At 45.5% G+C, this 20,070-nt stretch overlaps 1 protein-coding gene across 1 annotated transcript in view; it reads left to right on the forward strand.

The window, feature by feature from the left end:
• Positions 1-20,070, forward strand: part of PPIG (peptidylprolyl isomerase G) — a 49,660-nt gene that overhangs the window by 13,658 nt on the left and 15,932 nt on the right. Inside the window, exons 6-11 of the mRNA XM_088468979.1 lie at positions 879-966; positions 2,177-2,206; positions 7,914-8,059; positions 11,282-11,471; positions 19,157-19,318; positions 19,502-19,568. Of these exons, the coding sequence (XP_088325105.1) occupies positions 879-966; positions 2,177-2,206; positions 7,914-8,059; positions 11,282-11,471; positions 19,157-19,318; positions 19,502-19,568 (683 nt within the window). The remainder of the gene's footprint in view (positions 1-878; positions 967-2,176; positions 2,207-7,913; positions 8,060-11,281; positions 11,472-19,156; positions 19,319-19,501; positions 19,569-20,070) is intronic.

Raw genomic sequence — 20,070 nt, forward strand, 5'->3', positions numbered from 1 at the left:
ATGTACATGGCTTTGTTCTCTTAAGTCTGTAAAATATGTATCTAGTATAAAGAAACAGAACGGTGCAGTAACCCAGCTTTAAATTACACTCATCACCTAATGGCTTGGGAACATGATGATGGCGGTCAGAATCTCGGTAGTGTAAACCCGACAATGGATGCAGGTAAGTAATCTAACCCTACCCCTGTAACGGACCTTTCCCGCAGTCTAACTCTTCCCAGTCCCCACCCGCAGCTTAACCCTAATGCTCACCGATTCTGACTCCCTGTCAGGATTCCGGCGCCAGGATTGTGACCGCCAGCATTTTGTGCGCCGCCATGCTGACTGCATCTCCACCTAATTACAGTGGCTGTAGACGTTTTATAGAATGAATCAATATTTGCAAGAATGTTGCCTATTAATTCACTAGAAACAGGTTTAATAATTAATGCCTGTAGGTGACGTCTACATTTTTTAATTTTTGGAACCGGTATTCCTTCTCGCCGTTCTTGATGATTTCAAGTGTCCAACAAAAAGATTTAGGTAACCGTTTTGGCAATAAAAAATGTCGTCGTTACCCCCCCTCCTCTTAAAACTACTGTAATTAGTTCTGCTTTTTGCCCTAGTTTTGTATGTTTTACATTTTTCCTATTCCATAACATTCAGCATTTCTAAAAAAAAATAATATATATTTATTCAACATTTCTCCTAGCATTTATGTAAGTAGATTGAAAAATATGCACTATTTTCACCTATGGAAAATGTCTGTTTGAATCAAACAGGGAAGCTTTTATATTGGTAAAATCAATCTAGAAACGTTTTTGCTTTCATGGACTTTTAGCACCTGTTAAGTGTCGGAGCCAGTTTTCTGTGATAAAATGGAATTTTTGTTCCTCCAGATGAGAACTTCTCTATGCAGCACAACAAGGAGTTTCTGCTGTCTATGGCCAACCGAGGCAAGGACACCAACGGGTCACAGTTCTTTATGTACGTATTTACTAAATGCTTCTTTCAGTTTTGTCACTGAAAGAAAAAAAAAAAAAAAAGACAACTTTCTTAATACAAAACCCTACATATTTGAACAAGGTCATTTTGAAAATGTCTAAAAAAAAATATTGGATGAGGGGCCTTCTATTTGTCCCTTAAACCTGTATTCTTCAGGTCAGGATGCAGATATTTTATTTTATATTACAGTTGTCACTATTGTTGCTGATTTTGTTTCAGTGTAAACCTAAAATTGTAGTAAAGTGTGGTGTTGGGCTTCTGTGATATTTTCCATTACTAAAGTCTCTATTATGGAGAAGACTCGGATGAATATTTTTTATATTTATGTAACACTGAATCTGGCACTCTAGGCTGCTGTAAGCCTCATATTGTCTTGCTTGGGTGCCTTCCAATCTGGTGATCAGACCCTCCCACATACCGCTAACAAACGGCGGCACTCCAAGACTGTAAAAGGTGAAAAAAGATGTCTCTTTATTGCATCAACGTTTCGGGGACTGCTATCCCGTCATCAGGACAGACCTAAGTGAATTATGTGATAAGAACATGCTTATATACTTAACGAACCGCTCACCTGCCTCTGGTCAGACGCCGTCCCACAGCTGAGCACTTAATTGCGGAAGACACTCAGGCGGATGATTTATATCCTGGGGGCTGCGTCTGAGCGGAGGCAGGAGGCCACACAGTCGTTTCTAAGCAACAGTGAGCGCATAATAAACAGACTATAAAAACATTGCAAATATGACAGATATAAACACTGTGGGCATAAAAATCGTGCAGGCTCAAACAGCATCCAATAAAACATGCTTGATCTTTGCAAAATACTCAGTGAACCACTCCGCTGAGATATATAACGTGTACAGCAAATATTAATACAGTGACATACATTACTGTACAATAACTGAGGAGATCACATAATATGCAGCAAAAAGTCACATAACTTATAAACTAATAAAATAAAGGCACTAGGGTCACCACAATAAGGCAATGAACATTAGTCAATAAACAATACTAAAGTATTATGCGAAGTGTATCGTAAAATCTGGATATGTGAAATACATACTGTGTGTGTATAGATAGATATATATAGAGATATATAGATAGATAGTGTGTGTGTACTTTATTATTTTTCTGTAAAAAAAAAAAAAAAAGTTTTCCTTTCCTTATAACCATTTATTTTCCTTGTTAATTTCAGAACAACAAAGCCAACACCTCATTTGGATGGGTAAATATATATATTTTTTTCCTATTTCTTCTTCGAGGACCATAGGGTCCACAGAAATTACTTTGGGTATGTAGCTGGAGTGATCCAGGCACCAAACAGTCAACAAGCTTTAGCTCCCAGGATGCACTGGGTCCTCCTCCATCCATACCCCGCTCCTGGCTACTTCCAGTTAGTTTTTTTGCTGTTTGGTGCAGGAGCAGTCCCAAACTTTTTTTTTTTTTTTTTTCTGAGTGGCGGCGCGTGCTGAGGATGGGAGACCTGAAGCAGCTTAGCGGCCGGATAGACGCTCGCGTCGCCGCTTCGTCTTCCCCCGCCGGGCCGCACAGCTGGTGTGGGTACTGGCGCTTTCGCGGGCTTAACCAGCCCAGGACTGCAATCAGGAACATCGAGGATGCAGGTAAGGGTTCCCCACAGCCGCTGACGTGGGGGACCATGTGTGGCAGTCCATCCCTCCAACAGTGGAAACTCGCCGGAGGATGCTGTAGTGCAGAGCCACGTGTAAACTCTCTCCGGCACTAGACCATCGGGACATGAGGGATCCTGACAGCCAGGGGCTTGATGGCGGCGGCCATGTCAGTCAGAGGCGTCACTAGGGTTGGTGTCACCCGATGCTGTAACTACTGGTGACACCCCCACCTCCACCAAAAAAATAAAAAATCAGGACCAAGGTGCGCAGCTCCACGCTCTCTCTCCTTACCAGTCCAACACGCACACTGCAGTGCTCATCCCAGAATGCTGGGCATACCCGGGGGACGTGATGATGCCAGTCTACCCCCACTTCTGTGTCCCCAGCCAGCCAGCCAATCCGCCTTCAAAGTCCCCAGCCAGCCTTCCACCACTTCTGTGACCCCAGACTGCCTGCCCCCACGTCTGTCCCCATCCATCCAGCCAATCCCCCCTTCTGTGTCACCATCCATCCAGCCAATCCCCCCTTCTGTGTCCCCATCCATCCAGCCAATCCCCCCTTCTGTGTCCCCATCCATCCAGCCAATCCCCCACTTGTGTCCCCAGCCAGCCTTCCCCCACTTGTGTCCCCAGCCAGCCTTCCCCCACTTGTGTCCCCAGCCAGCCTTCCCCCACTTGTGTCCCCTCCCCCACTTGTGTGTCCTCTGCCAGCCAGCCTTGTGTCCCCAGACAGCCACCTTGCTTCACTGACTTACCTTCTTCTTGACCGCTCCTCTCTTTGAGCCTTCCAGCAGCAGCGGTGTTGGGCGGAGTAGTGGACGGGAAGCGGGCTCCTGAGCTCCTCTCCTTCAGCAGCGGAGGCGCAGTGTGACGACATGACATCACGCGCCGCGCGCTGTCTTTTAAAAAAAAAAAAAAGGAAAAACTTTTCAACATGACGGCCATCCCGGGCGGCGGCCGCAAAAGTGGGTGGGAAGTGAGCGGGCAGCGGGTGGATCCCCTGCCCGGGACCCGGCACCTTTCATGGCCAATGGTGTGCTCCGCCCCTCTCGGCGGCCCTGCGGGCATCTGTTTGATGGCGGGGGAGGGTGCAGTCAGTTGCGTGACGGCTGGGGGAGTGTGTGGCTTTTTGGTGTCACCCCCTTGGAGGGTGATACCCGGTGCGGCCCGCACGCCTCTTGTGACTCCACTGATGTCAGTGTGCCAGGTGGATCCATATAGCATAAGGGGAGGTACGCTATCCCCTGGCGGCCCCTCCCCCGACCTGGATACTGGTTCAGTTGCAAATCTTCCCACGTTTTGGTTGCTCCTCTCAGCCTCCCTCTATATGAGTCGGCCAGAGACCACTCGTGCTCTCGGTGGCTAGGTTCTCAGGAGGTTGGGTCAGTCTCCCTGTATTCCCTGTATGGTGGTGGTGGTGGTGTAGGGCTAGGTTTAGGGTTAGACTACGGGGAGGGGAGGGTTAGGGTTAGGCACCCCTGGGGGGAGGTTAGGGTTGGGCACCCCCCGGGGGACTTAGGTTTAGGCAGCGGGGAAGGAGGGGTTAGGTTTAGGCACCCTAAAGGAGGGTAAGTGGGTAGCATTAGATTAGTTTATACTTGCCTTTAGGTAGATCAGGATTTCCTCCTTTTGTTGGGCAGCAACTGTCTGGATTTGAAACGCCGGCCATCCGGCCGCCGGTAATATGTATCACACCCCATTGAGGAATGGATGAAGACACTGGAAAATGCTCTTCCAGAAGCTTCCAGTGAACAGCTGACAATTATCTATGTTAAGGAGACAGCATCCTACTTGGGAGAGGTAGTTTTGGATGCTGGTATATTATTATCTTCTAAATAATCAGCGGTCTCAGTTGTGGCTCTTTGGCTGAGGGACTGGAAAGCAGATGCAGGATCTATGAGAGCCCTGGAATCCCTTCCGTTCTCGGGGGGCATTTTGTTTGGCGCAGCGTTAGACAAGATTGTTGCTACGGTGGCAGCCTCTAGGAGGCCAACTTTTTCAGTTTTCAGACGCCTGGCATCTTAAAACAACAGATGCCTGGGTTTGGGAGGTAGTCTCCCAGGGGAAAGCCCTTACTTTCTGGAGAAGTCCCCCACACAGGATTTTCAGCACAACTCCGGCAGCGGATTCTGCAAAAGCCTTGGCCCTCCAACAGGCTATACGCACCCTGCTGGTGTCAGGGATAATAATCCCGGCTCCAGTGAATCAACTGGGAAAGGGATATTATTCCAACCTCTTTTTGATTCAAAACCCAATGGGTCTCACCGGCCTATTCTAAACCTAAAGGGACTCAACACGTTTATCAAGGTACCCAGGTTTCGCATGGAAACTCTGCGATCGATTGTGTTGGCTATGGAACCAGGGGATTTCATGGTGTCCTTGGATATTCAAGATGCATATCTTCATGTACCAATTGCACCGTCTCACCAATAATTCCTGCGATTTGCAGTCAAGCAGGAGCATTTCCAATTTCAGGCACTGCCTTTTGGTTTATCAACGGGTGTTTACCAAAATCATGGCAGTAATGACGGCTTGCCTCAGGCGCCAGGCAGTCAGGATTCTGCCATATCTGGACGACCTCCTGATATTGGCTCAGTCACAAGAATTGCAGCATCATCTCAGACTGACAGTAGCATGTGGGTGGATTGTAAATTGGAAAGTCATTGCTTCTTCCAGTACAGCAGGTGGTGGATTTAGGGTGAAGGTTGGATTCTCTGGCATAAAGGATATATCTGCCAGAAGACAAGATGGCGGCCCTTCAGCTGAAGATATGCAGGCTTCTTCTCAGTCGATCAGTATCAATCCATACAGGAATGCAAGTACTGGGATCTATGGTGTCGACCTTCGATATGGTGGAGTATGCCCAGTTCCACTCCAGACCATTGCAGAGGTTAATCCTCTCTCACTGGAACAGGGAGTATCACTTAATAAAGGAACAGACGATCCGTCTCTCGCCAGAGGTGTGACTGTCCCTGTCTTGGTGGTTGCAGACGTGTCATCTCAACAAGGGTCGCCCATTCTGGATTCCACATTGGGTACTCTTCACGACGGATGCCTGCCTCCAAGGATGGGGTGCAGTGACAGGTCATCACACATTTCAGGGAAAATGGACTGCAAGAGAAAGTCTTCTGTCCATAAATGTCCTGGAATTAAGGGCACTATTCAGAGCACTTGTTAATGCTCAGGAAATATTAAAGCAGGCCTGTCCAGGTACAATCGGACAACGCCACCGCAGTAGCCTACCTCAATCATCAGGGAGGTATGCGGAGCCAGACTACCATGAGGGAAGTGTCAAACTTTCTAGTCTAGCAGAATGTCACCTTCCGGCAATATCGGCGGTGTTCATACCAGGAGTCCTAAATTGGGAAGTTGACTTCCTAAATCGGCAACATATACATGACGGAGAGTGGGCACTTCATCCACAGGTATTTCAGAACCTGGTGGACAGGTGGGGTCTTCCAGAGGTAGACCTCATGGCCTCAAAGCACAACCACAGGGTTCCCAGGTACGGGTCCAGAACTAGGGATCTTGCAGCCGAGTTTGTGAACGCTTTGTTAGTGAGGCGGAATTTCAGACTGATGTATGTGTTTCCTCCGTTCTCCCTTCTTCCCAGGGTCATCAGGAAGGTCAAGCAGGAAAGCGGTACAGTAATACTGATAGCTCCTGCTTGGCCCAGATGCCATTGGTTCACCGACCTACAGAGTCTCTCCATAGACACTCCGTGGCCTCTACCTCTAAGGCCAGACCGGTTAATACAGGGTCCCTGCTTGTATTCGGACCTCCCTCGTCTGTCTTTGACAGCATGGCTCTTGAGGCCTCCGTCTAAAGGGCAAAGGGGTTCTCCGATTCATTAATTCAGACAATGTTGAGGGCACGGAAACCTTCCTCTGCCCGCATTTATTACAGAATTTGGCACTCATTTTTTCAGTGGTGTGAACTGAGGAAATATGACCCTAAGGTGTTTAGGGTCTCTCGAGTGCTTACTTTTCTTCAGGCAGGTTTAGACCGAGGTCTCTGTCTGGGTACCCTGAGGGTTCAGGCTTCTGCTTTTTCAGTTTGGTTTCAGAAAAGGATTGCCTGACGTTGGAATATTTTTTCCGAGGGTTTAGCCTCCCTTTGTCCTCCCCGGTAGCCCCGTGGATTTTGACATTGGTGCTCAGAGCTTTACAGGCTCCTCCATTTGAACCCCTGAAATCAGTAGACCTGAAGTGGTTGACAGCGAAGACAGTTTATCTTCTGGCTATCGTTTTGGCACGCAGGGTCCCTGATTTGGCAGCCTTATCTTTTTGCTCTCCTCTTTTAATACTTCATCAGGATAGAGCTGTTCTTCGTACTAGGGCTGGGTACCTTCCTAGAGTGGTATCCTGGTTTCATATGAATGAAGAAATTGTGGTTCCGGCTTTGCAAGCTTCTGGCCTTTCGGCTGATGAAGCTTCACTGGATGTGGTGCGGGCTCTGCGTATCTACGTAGACTGCACCAGCTCCATTAGGAAGTCAGATTCTTTGTTTGTGTTGTTTGGCCAGATGGCTGCGTATGACAATTTCTCAAGCGTACACACAAGCTGATCTTGTTGTTCCGGACCTGGTTACAGCACATTCCACGAGATCTGTGGGACCATCGTGAGCGGTGTGACTGGGTGCCTCTGCTGAACAGATTTGCAAGCCTGCACCGTCCAGTTTTATGCATTTGACACGTTTGCCTCTCAGGATGCTTCCTTTGGGCGTAGGATTCTCCTTTCTACTGAGACACAGGAGCGTCCCCACCCCTAGGAGGAACTGCTTTGGGACATCCCAAGGTAATTTCTGTGGACCCTATGGACCCCGAAGAAGAAAATAAGAGTTATGGTATAACATACCTTTTTTTGTTAACTTTTTTTTTTTTTTTTTCTTCGAGGTCCATAGAGCACACGCCCTACCGCACCTGTTGTTGTAGGGAAATTATTTTCTGTTGTATTTCTAGGATTCCCTCTTCTTACAGTGTGTGTCTGGAATGCAAGGGTCCTTTCTTCCTTTTCAATTTTTCTTTCCTGCTTGGACTTGATAAAAAAACTGCCTGTAGCCAGGGGCAGGGTATATATGGAGGAGGACCCAGTGCATCCTGGGAGCTAAAGCTTGTTGACTGGTGCCTGGATCACTCAGCTACATACCCAAGGTAATTTTTGTGGACCCTATGGACCTCGAAGAAAAGGAGTTAAAAAAATAAGAGTTGTGGTATAACATACCTTTTTGTTAAGTTGTACTTTGTCACCATGTGTGTTTTTTGTTTATTTGGTACACCGAAGTATCTCTTTATATCCTACAGGCTTCATGTTGTGTTTGGGCAACTAATATCTGGTCAGGAAGTGATCAGGGAGGTTGAAAATCAGAAGACTGACGCCTCCAGCAAGCCCTGCGCAGAGGTCAGGATACAGAATTGCGGAGAGCTCGTTCATATTCAGAAATATAAATGTGAGCATCTCTAACTCTCAACATTTTATAATTTGTAGGGGTGTATGGTCTTTAGAAATATCACCAGTTTACAAACTTCTGTTGCGAAGCTTGGGTTGTATAAAGATGCTTAGAGGGAAAAAAATAAATTAAAATTATGTATGTTTGATTTTTTTTTTCAATGCAAACAATCAATATTTAAAATTGAATGCTCACTTGTCAACACAGAAGATATTCTGATGCTCTGTGGAATGTGTATATTTTGGTTTAAAATCGTGCTATAGTCCATATTTCAACAAAACCAAATTCTAAACTGCCTTCCATAAACCATTTACATTGAATTTGCTGAAAAATGTGTGTTTTTTTTAAGCCTCTGATTATAGCTATTTGTACAGTTCACTGATATGATTAGATACGTGCACGCAACATAGTGATATTTATTTAATTTTTTTATATTCAATAATTTTTTTTAATGATTTTATTATAACATAAACAAAAAGAGTACACCTATATTGACTCCATTACAAATTATGCCTGTTACAGACTTGGTAAAGAGCAAAATCTCGAACATATGGAGCCTACTATTGTTCAGGTGTAGGACAATTTGCACAGATATTGACCCAGAGAATAATATTCGGTATCACCTTCTTAAATGGCATAATTCCCAATAGAGAACATAGAGTAAAACACCCAACAAAAAATAATAAATGGCTGAGTACCACATACAATATACAAAAATACATATAATCAGGCAATAAACATAAGTAAAGACAATCAATATATCAGGATATAAAGAGTACCACATATTATATCAATAAACAGTAAGAGCCCATAGGTGCCATATGGGCTCATTTACTAAATATAAAACATAAATAGCCAGTGCTAGAGGCATATACAAGTACAAAAGTACCTTACATCTTAAGCCTGATGCATCATAATTGCAAAATATGACTAAATAAAATTAACAAATATTAATAATAATCTGCCATAAATCAAACTAAATCAAAACCCTCCAAAACAACCCATCCTATAACCCCCCACCCTGTATGGCCTAACCCCAACCCAGGCATACTTGGATCCCAATTCCCCTTAACCAACCTACAGTATCCTAACGTATAAACCCCCTCCCACCCACACAGACAAAGGATAATAAAACACATATATGACAAGAGCAATATATTGTAAACCTTAGCTAGGCTAGACTATGCTAAACCCAGCTCTCCCGCATAGGTAGGATAAAACCTTTTCCACAGACATACTATAGAGATAAAATGTTCTTCACATACTTAAAGCTTGGCAACATAATAATTTATATACTAGGATATTATAACCATCGAGACAGAGAAATATTGGGACATGAAAGCATAATAAGGGGCACCAAATTATTAATCATTAATCCGGCCAGGCCTCAGGAGGCAGTGAAAATAGAGGCATAGTTCCATCCCCATTCGACCAAAGACTTACAGAAAAGTACTTGGAATGCTTTAATGATGTATCCTGAAGACATCCATCCTTCCAAGGGCACACAGAAAATATGAAAAACTTGAATGGCAAAGCCCGGTGCCCCGAACCCTCCATTAGGAATGCAGCACTCTTTGAAAAAGCACAGTAGACCCCGACCACCTATGGTTTGAAAGGGTATCCAGCATGGGGATATACACTTCCCTAGGTGAGGATAAGCTCCAGACTTGTTCTTTCTTATAAGACATGCAGAAGGTAACCTCCTCAGTTGGGGACTCAGCCTTCACTTCTCCAAGTTTATTGAGAAGCCTCTGTGTGGAAGCGGCAATAGCTTGCAGAATCTGCTGCACTGAACTAGCCATCTGTAAGGCCGTCAAGTCTCAAGTATCCGCAGTAGCTGTAAGCAGGTACAGACTAAATGGTGATGGCTAACACACCACCTATGCGCTCCAGCAACAGCTATATACTGCAGCCAGCGTCAGAATCTGTTGTTATGAGGAGCTCAATCCCACCACCAAAGGCACTTAAAATAAAATGGCTGCCAACTGTCCAATCTGATTATCAGACACAGGAACAGAATCCCTTGGTGAGTAACAGGAGATTAGAGGTACCAACAACAGGGAGAAACCACTGAATAATGAGCAGCAGCGGCAAGATCAACGTACCAGCAGGATCAGTAGCAGTGCTACTTCAGGTAGGGTGCGGTCCCAAAATGGCGGCCGTTGTTTTCAACTCGCCGGAGCAAGGCAGCAGGGAGTAGAGACCGGGCAAGCAGTCAACAGCAGAGGGACCGGAGCACCAGGAACAGCCGGATAACGAAAGCAATCCACCAGGTAAGTAGTATTTTGAGAAACAGTAGTTAAGAGCAGGGATGGAGACTCCGGGCCAGCAGGAGAAGGAAACAGCCACCTCAAGTCGCCGGGTAATAGTGTCTTAAAGTACACAACAGGAGCCAGCTGCGACACTCCAATACATACAGGAGAGGATAAGCCAACAAATCCCTGTTTGTGAAGTAGATATATCCAGGAAAAGAAGATTTTTTTCAGGATTTGTGCAGGAGAGCTGAAGAAAAGCTGCCCTCTCCCAGCTACTCCAGGCCATGCCCCCGAGGAATATTTATTAAACTTTGTGAAGAGATAACGTGCCATCCACTTGGCTCCTAACTGTCATTTTTCAAACACAGCCTGTAAAGTGACACAAGCTGATTGGCTGGTACTTTTATCAAAGTGTGGATTAATAAATAATCTCCCCCTTAATTCTCAGAAGTTGTGTGGTTTGGTCGTTTCCTTGGCTGTCCCTGGGAAATTTAGAAACTCCAAAGTATGCATCGGTTGATTATTGTATTGTCACAGTTGGTATTATTACTAAAAATTGGTTTTGAAAGACACCAATTATCTGCTGCTTTTTCTTCTGGATTTAAATGGCAATAGCAATTGATGCAAAAAAATCAAACAAACACCTGATTTGAGTATTTGTTACTATTGTCGTTTTTAAACTCTGTGTTAAAAGCCGAAGAGAATAGGCTACTTTGAAAACCCACTGCCGAGTAAATATGCCTTTTGGTCTTTTAGACCTGAACCTTAAGTTCTGCAGCTCCATAGAGTACATGAACACAAGTTCTGCCCCCTCTATTTAATAGATCAGTGTTTGGGAAACTGTAAAATAAACAATTTGGGGGCTGGTGGCGGGAAGAACATATGTTGGAATCCGTGTTGTGTTTGGAGTTTGTTACCCTTGTTTTGTATCCCCATCTAACTTTTAGTCTTTCAACTCTATTCTTAGCCAAGAAAGAGAAGAAAAGACGCAAATCCTTGTCATCCAGTGACACTGAGGACTCGAGCGAGTCAGATTCCTCATCTGGTTCGTCTTCTGAATCTGCAGAGGAGGAAAAAGCCAAAAAGAAGAAAAAGCATAAGAAGAATTCCAAGAAGCAGAAAAAGGAGAAGAAAAAGCGGAAAAAAGCCAAGAAAGGGTACTTTGTTTTATTAGAATTTCGATTTAGCAAAGTAACGAATATTGATATTATGTACTCTATATTTTGCTCATGGAAGTATTTGTAACTATCTTATTTAATTGATGTAAGCAGGATAGATGTTGGGCAATCAAATTAATACATTACTTTTTATTCAAATTACAAATGGTCTCTCTAAAGTGGTTTGTAATATGCAAATTAATACGTAAACCTTATATTCATGACCGATCCATTGCTTATATACTGTGGCACCCCACTTTCACCTCTTTGTTTTGTAAGTCCAGGCAGTAGTGATAGTAATGTATCCTAAAAGCTCCAAGCAAGGCCTCTCACTCATCCTATCAGGGTGATTCTGTTATACCTTGTTTAGAGAGTGCCAAACCAGGAGTAGGCACAACATCAAACCTTGTTTATAATGCTTGCTCCTCCCCCTCTATATCCCATCAGGCCATGGGACATCAGTTTAACTTTTGTGCTTACCAAAACTGGGCACATTTTTCCAGAGCTGCTGGATATTTAACTTTTTCTGATTTTTATTTACTTGGTACTTGTGGAGTTCTCTGAGTACTCCACTGGACAGGGCAGACAGGAGTGCTCATCAGCACTTCATCCACCACATCTGCCCCTGCAATCTCTGGCTCGTGATGTAAAGGTGACCCGGTCTCTCTGTTTGGGTACCAGGCATCTCCAGGTGTTAGTTGCTGGCATTGTGCCAGCCACACAGTCTGGGGAATGCGCCTGAGTACACCATTCTTTCTCTTACCTCACTACGGGGGGGGACATGGGGAGTTCCTGGATGCTATAGGAACTAGCACTTAAACTAAAGCTAGGTACATACTGGTGTGATGTCGGAAAACAATTTGCCATTTCGCCTACATCGCTCAGTGTGTACCGACGGTCTCCAGGTTTGATGTGTTGCACATCAAACCTAGCGATCTCGCTAACGGCCAGTGCATTGTTAATAAATGACATAACTGATAGTTCATTAGTAGTCCAGTGTGGTCGGGGGTGGGCGGACACCTGCTCCAGTTAAGGGACTGGAGAGTGGCGTAGACTGCCAATACCTGGGTGTGAGGCATTGTTTCTCGAGGTTATGTGATCGATCTCAGGGGTCCACCACCTTTAACGCTTTTTCGTAACAGCTCTTCCCACGGGATAAAGATAAAAGGGTGGCCTTGAACCAAGCTATCACGGGTCTGCTTTCAGAAGGGGTTTCTACTGCATCCTCTTACTTGTTCAGAAGCCGAATGGCTCCTTCCACCTAATTTTGAGTCTTAAGTCCTTGAACACCAAGCTGTGGGTGGATCATTTTTGCATGGAATCTCTCCGATCTGTGATCCATAGCATGGAGGCCAACAAATTCTGGCCTCATTAGATGTCAGGGATGCGTACCTTCACGTTTCCATTTGGACAGGTCGTCACTCTCTGTTCCGGTTCACGGTGAGCTCTGCTCACTAAGTTTGGGGCCCTTCCGTTCGGTCTGGTGACAGCACCACGTGTTTTCACAAAGATCATTGCGAGTCTGCTGCACAAGGAAGGGATTGCAGTCATTCCCTATTTAGACTATCTCCTTGTGCAGGCCGACTTCGGTTTCAGACTGCACAGTGCAGGTTCTAAAGGATCACGGCTGGTTCCTGAACCTCGAGAAGTCTCATCTGATGCCCTGTTTAGCGTTCTGCTGTTCCTGGGGGTAGTCTTCAACACCTCTCTGCAGCGGGTGTTCCTCCCAGAGTTCAAATTCCGTAGCCTCCAGGTTTTGGTCACGAGGGTACTCTCGTGCCCCTTCCGTCACTATTTCTGTGCATGAAGCTGTTGGGTATGATGGTCTCCACCTTCGAGACCATTCAGTACGCCCGGTATCACTTGCGGGAATTCCAGCAGGAAATTCTCCGGCATTGGTTGGGGCACACTGAGGACCTCTCATCTCAGTGTGTGGTTCTGTCTGCCAGCACGTGTCACTCCCTTCAGTGGTGGCTGGTGTTCGATCCAATCATCTGCTTCGGGGACAATCCTTTGTCACCCTGGCTTGGGTCATAGTGACAAAGGATGCAAAACTTTTTCCAGACCAGGATGACATGGCTCTATTGGATGTTGTCCAGGCCCTGAGGATCTACTTGGAGAGGACTTCTTCTTTGCTGGTCCTTTATAATGCTCAAACACATGGGTGGCCTGCTACAAAGCAGACGATTTACAGGTGGATCTGTTCAAGCTTATTCTGGATTGGGGAGACCAGCACCGGAGAGGGTGTCGGCGCATTCTACTAGGGCGGTGGCGACCTCCTGTGTAGCACGGGGCTTACACAGAGCAAGTTTGCCGGACAGCTACTTAATCATATGTGCACACTTTTGCTAGATTTTACAGTTTTCATGTTTTGCCTCCGGCAACGCCCACTTTGGGAGTACAGTTCTCCTGTCAAACAGCCTGTGCGTTCCCTCCCCTGGGGGCAGCTGTTGAACGTCCCATGGTTCAGTGTCCCCCAGCAATGAGGAAAAAAAGGGGATTTTATTATTTTCTCTGGCTCATGGTGTGGGACACTGCATTCTCTCCCTCATGCTCAGTCGTGTGGTGTTTTTGTTTTGACCGTCGTTTCCGTGCTGGTCTGTTTTCTGATTGTTACAACAGTTTCACTGGGTTACTGCTTCTCCTTACCAGGCACTTTTGAAGTTGTACTGGCCTCTTGGGAGTTGCAGAGGGGAGGAGCTTAGGCTTAAAGTCTATGGGGCAGAGATGTACTGAGTTCTGAAATGTGATAAACTGGAGAGTGATAAACGACCAGTCAATCCTCCTAACTAATTTTTCAAACACAGCCTGTAACATGACAGTGGTCGCAAATACCTGCAAATGAGGACCAGGGACTCTATTTTGCATAATGGATGGGTCCCATGGGACGCGTTAGGCTGTGGCCAATCCCCCTGGCTCCTGATTACATGATTGATGTTTTCCTTGGCCCCGGCTGCAGGGAGGACTATAAAAAGGTGGAACAAGCTCTTTGGTGCCTTTCCTTGATGCAGCGGCCCCCGGCACCTGGCCATTGGCATGAAGGCTGCTGCCGTGGCCCCCGGCATAAGGACTGCCACGGCACCCAGCATTAAGACGGCATCCTGTTTTCTGAAGGCAAGGCAGAAGAGGCAAGACACCGCACGGAGGATCAGGGCACCGAGAGAGGGGGGAGCGGGTACTATTTGCCCGGGCTTGCTAGAGGGGCCGGGCGGGGGTCAGGCGCCACCCACTCCCCTTTCCCTCCCTCCCCTCCATCACAGTGTGTGCTGGGCTGCAGTGGGAAACTGCTCACTGCTGCTGAGCAGTAGCCGGAGCAGTCTCCCATGGCTGTGGGGGGAGCGATCACACTGCATGCAAAGCCCCCCCCCCCCCCCCCCCCCCCGGCTTTGCACCGGGCTGAGGGGCTTACAGCGCCCCCCTCCGCAGTGCGCAGCAATAGTGTGTATTGTGTTTTTTTGGTGGTGTGGGGTTTTTTTTAGCTCAAGGGGGCGTGGCCACGCCTACCAATTAGGCCACGCCCTATTAACCTGGCCCAGCCGGGCCCTCTACGCCCCTGCGAAGGATAGACAGGTAAGTGTAAAGATCGGTAGCGCCGTGGGTGGGGGTTCCATGGGTGCGTTGGGGATTTGTTAGTTGTTATGAGTAATGGTTACATTAATGCATGCTGCTAATATTACAAACAGGGTGGAGTCTAGGGGTGCCGCAGAGGCTAACACTCCATCAATCAATGTGGCTGGCAGGCGGGGGAGGGCGGTTCCTGAGGGTAGTCCACAGGACTGTCATTTTAGTGTTATTCATCAGCACCTTACCCCCTCCCTACCCACAGCACTACCTGCCTGTAACCATCTCTTTGCCCCCTGTACTATCCCAACATCTACAGTGTCTTGCAAAGGTATTCACACCCCTTGGCTTTTTACCTTTTTTTGTTAGGTTACAACCTGTAATTTATTATTTTTCTTTAATCTGAATTTTATGTGATGGATCTGCACAAAATAATCTAATTTGGGGAAGTGAAATGAGAAAAATATATATAAAAAAAGAAACTTTATAAATAAAAATCTGAAAATTGGCATGTGCATATGTAATCACACCCTTTGCTATGAAGCCCCTCAAAAGTTCTGGCGCAACTAATTACCTTCAAAAGTCACATAATTAGTGAAATGAAGTCCACCTGTGTGAAATCTAAGTGTCACATGATCTGTTAGTATAAACACACTTTTTCTGAAAGGCCCCAGAAGCTGCAACACCACTAAGCAAGAGGCATCACACCATGAAGACCAAGGAGCTCTCCAAACAAGTCAGGGACAAAGTTGTTAAGTACAATTCTGGGTTGGGTTATAAAAAAAAATATATCCAAATCTTTGATGATCCCCCGGAGCACCATTAAATCCATAATCATCAAATGGAAAGGACATGGTACCACAACAAACCTGCCAAGAGAGGGCCGCCCACCAAAACTCACAGACCGGGCAAGGAGGGCATTAATCAGAGAGGCAGCACAGAGACCCAAGGTAACCCTGAAGGAGCTGCAGAGTTCCACAGCAGAGACTGTATCTGTGCATGTGACCACAATAAGCCGTACACTCCATAGACCTGGGATTTATGGAAGAGTGGCCAGAAAAAAGCCATTACTTAGTGATAAAAATAAGAAGACACGATTTGAGTTTGCCAAAAGGCATGTGGGCAACTCCCCAAATGTATGGAGGAAAGTGCTCTGGTCAGATGAGACTAAAATTTAACTTTTCATCCACCAAGGAAAACGCTATGTCTAGCGCAAACTCAACACATCCCATCACCCCAAGAACACCATCCCCACAGTCAAACATGGTGGTGGCAACATCATGCTGTGGGGATGTTTTTCAGCAGCAGGGACTGGGAAACTGATTAGAGTCGAGGGAAGATGGATGGTGCTAAATACAGGGATATTCTTGAGCAAAACCTGTTTCAGTCTGCCTGTGATTTGAGACTGGGACAGAGGTTCACCTTCCAGCAGGACAATGACCCGAAGCATACTGCTAAAGCAACACTCGAGTGGTTTAAGGGGAAACATTTAAATGTTTTGGAATGGCCTAGTCAAAGCCCAGATCTCAATCCAATTGAGAATCTGTGGTCAGACTTGAAGATTGCTGCTCACAAGCGGAAACCATCCAACATGAAGGAGCTGGAGCAGTTTTGCCTTGAGGAATTGGCAAAAATCACAGGGGCAAGATGTGTCAAGGTCATGGAGACTTATCCAAAGCAGCTTGCAGCTGTAATTGCCGCACAAGTTGGCTCAACAAAGTACTGACTTTAGGGGGATAAATAGTTATGCACGCTGAAGTTTTCTGTTATGTTGTCCTAAATGTTGTTTAATTCACAATATAGAAAAAAACACAACATCACGGTTGTAGGCATGTTCTGTGAATGAAATGATGCACACCTTCACACAATCCATTTAAATTCCACGCTGTGAGGCAACAAAACATGAAAAATGCAAAGGGGGGGGTGCATACTTTTGCAAGGCACTGTATGTACACTTAACCCCCCCTTGCTACCCCAACTGCCACATGCCTTTACCCCCTTTCTGCCAAACTGCTCCATCCCCCAGCTCTACCCCAACTGCTGCCCTCCCCCCAGCACTAGCCACGCTACCAACTGACCCTAGCACTGTTTCAACTGCTGCCTGCATGTGAGATCATGGCAATGTAATTATAAGCATTATCTTTACTGTAATGAGTTTGACTTTGGTGTATGTGTAGGGCATGTGGGGTGATCTGATGCGTTATGGGAAGCTCAAAAGCATATGTGATGGAACCCAGAATCAGTGGAGTAGGTCCCCAATTTTCTAAAGTTAGGGTTCCTTGGGACCCACTATTTTTTTTCGTTGAGCGCGATCACTGATGCCAGGAGCTGAGTGGCTGGCAGTTTATCGCTCTCCCATTTATCACTTTCCAGAGCTTAGTACATCTCCCCCATAGGTCTTAGTTTAAGTGCCAGCTCGTATAGCACCCAGCAACTCCTGATGGTCCAGTGACCCCCAGCTGTGTGTGTGTGTGTGTGTGTGTATATATATATATATATATATATATATATATATATATATATATATATATATATATATATATATATATATATATAATTTTTTTTTTTTTTTAATGTGCTCACCACTTTATTTGAGTATTGACTTGATGAGCAACTTATGCTCTCCCAACTTATGTGGAGGGCAGACTCGGTCTGTCAATATACAGAACTTGCCTTCCTTCACTATTTCAGTATGGTCTTGCTTGTATGGCTTTCTGTCACATTGTTCTCCCCCATTTTCTTCAGTACTGACATTTCGGAAATGGGGGGTTTGTGACCGTACTATCTCCACTTATGGGGAAGTGCTGACAGCTTTTTGAAACTGTTCAGGTACTCTCCGCCTGTCTTGTGTTGAGTACTGCTTCACTCTGCTCATGTATTTTATAATACAGTAGCCCTTTCCCATCTTTTCTCGCTGGTAGTGTTGCCACCTCATCCCTTTAATAAAGGACACATATGAATTACACATGTTCTGTGAGTGGCTGACTTCATGTCTCCATTTTGCCTAGTTTTAAACAGCCAGAGAACCTGTGTAATTCATGTGTGTCCCTGACAACCCTAGTCACTACTTGTAGCTAAGATTTTTTTTTGTCTGTACTATTTCTTTTTCTGTTAAGTCCAGATTCCAGTTCTGGGCCTTCCTTACTTTGAGGCTCCTGGTCCTCAAAATTCGTATGTTGAAACCACTTCTTTGCTCTCATCCCTGGCACCCGTGGTTTGCCAAACTATGAAACTTCTAGCAATGGATTGTCCATTATGAACATTAGAGCAGTTGTATTACTGGTAGGCTGTGTTAGCCGAGTCCCCCTTTCTGCTTGTTTTATAAATAAAGTAAATTGTCCTGGCCTTCTCTGGAGGGCTATGATTTGCTGATTGCATTCCTAGCTGCAGGGGGATGAGTCTTGGCTGGGGAGGCCTTTGGACCTGGAAGCCTGCCATGTTGTTCTGGAGTCTCACCTGATGCCAGTACCTTTGGCAGCCCATAGGTTACTTTACCCTTTGAGAGTGTCCTGTCTGATAGGTGTTCCCCGTGGTCTGGAATCACGCTGCGCCATGGCTAGCACTAGAGCAGTACTGAGATAGAGCTAAGGAATCTGAGATCCCGCGGCCCTGGGATAACCCTGTACCCTGTAGGTGTCACATCTGTGCCCTGCTCACACCGCTGCTTCCCTTATCTCCTGGCTACTGCACTTTTCCTCTCTGGTGACCAGTGTTTTTTCTCATTCTGCTGAAGTGCCTACTCCCTCTTCCCCGCTACATATAGGTTTGTTCAGTTACTTTGAGGGGCATTTAAGGTGGCATGTCAGGTGGACTGATGGCATGTGGCGGGGAGGGGGTTAAATGGGGAGGATTTAAATTTTACATATAATACTATGCCACATATTAGTGCCAACAAATATCCCACATAGCTCTATCATTGGCCATATTTTTACTCTTCAAAATTAATATGTGCCACCCACTGTGATCAGCACGCTGTCGAAGATATCATAGAGTGAGCACTAGAACAGAGAACAGGTGTGAAACTAAGCTTCGTTGTGTGTTTGGGGAGGGTGGGGAGATTGTGCTGCATATGAAATGTTTTATGTCTTGAGACTTATTATAATTTCTCTTTCTTTTCATGTTAGTTCTGAGAGTGAAAATGAAGATCAAGAAGTTCAAGTAACATCTACTGTCCGTCCAGAGGAAATCCCCACAGTGCCAGAAAACAAGTTCTTGATGAGAAAAAGCCCACAAAGAGCAGATGAGAGAGAAGCCAGAGTAGCTGAGCGGGAACGTGAGCGGGAAAGGTATGGTGTTGCCTTTTCAAGATCTATACCTGTGCACCTGGATCACTGTCTAACTTGGAATGTTAACACTGGAAGAAATCTGTTGTCACCAAACACTCCCACGCGATCACTGCTGTAATGTTTTATTATACTACGGTTTTAGCTCTTTATTGACTAATTTATTTATTTTTTATATTGTAACAGTTCACTATACCAGCGGGCACTGTTAGTAACCAGGTCTGGAAGGAAAATCAAAGGAAGAGGTCCCAGGGTGAGTTTTTATTTTATTCACTCTAATTTTTGGTAGCCCTTTAGTGGCCATAATCACAATGCGGCTAGTTGAAATATAATTTTACACGTTTTCCAACATGTAATTTTCCCACACAAACTTGTTGGACTTGCAAAGGTTTAATCCTAGCATTGTTTTAGCCTCGACCTACTGTGCTATGTATAAAGCAATATCCACTATATATTACTGGTCCATTATGTTCAGCTCTTCATAAATTCTAATTGTTTATCCAGAGAAACCAAGAGAGTTCTCGTTCCTGACCACAAAAAATGGCAATCCCATTATTTCTTTCCCATTAATCCCTTCATGGAGGTCACTGTAGAAACTCTGGGGATATAGACAGTGGTGTATGGTGCTTGACACTTCACATTTTAATTGATTTGGGCATGGCTCCTCCCCTTCTATACCCTACCAGACATCAGTTTTAGTTAAGAGTCCATTGGAGCTGGTGGGGTTTGTTGCTGTACATAAAGCCTGCCATAAA

This window comes from Taudactylus pleione, unplaced genomic scaffold, assembly GCF_031769625.1.
Source record: "Taudactylus pleione unplaced genomic scaffold, aTauple2 ptg000004l, whole genome shotgun sequence".
Taxonomy (NCBI): domain Eukaryota; kingdom Metazoa; phylum Chordata; class Amphibia; order Anura; family Myobatrachidae; genus Taudactylus; species Taudactylus pleione.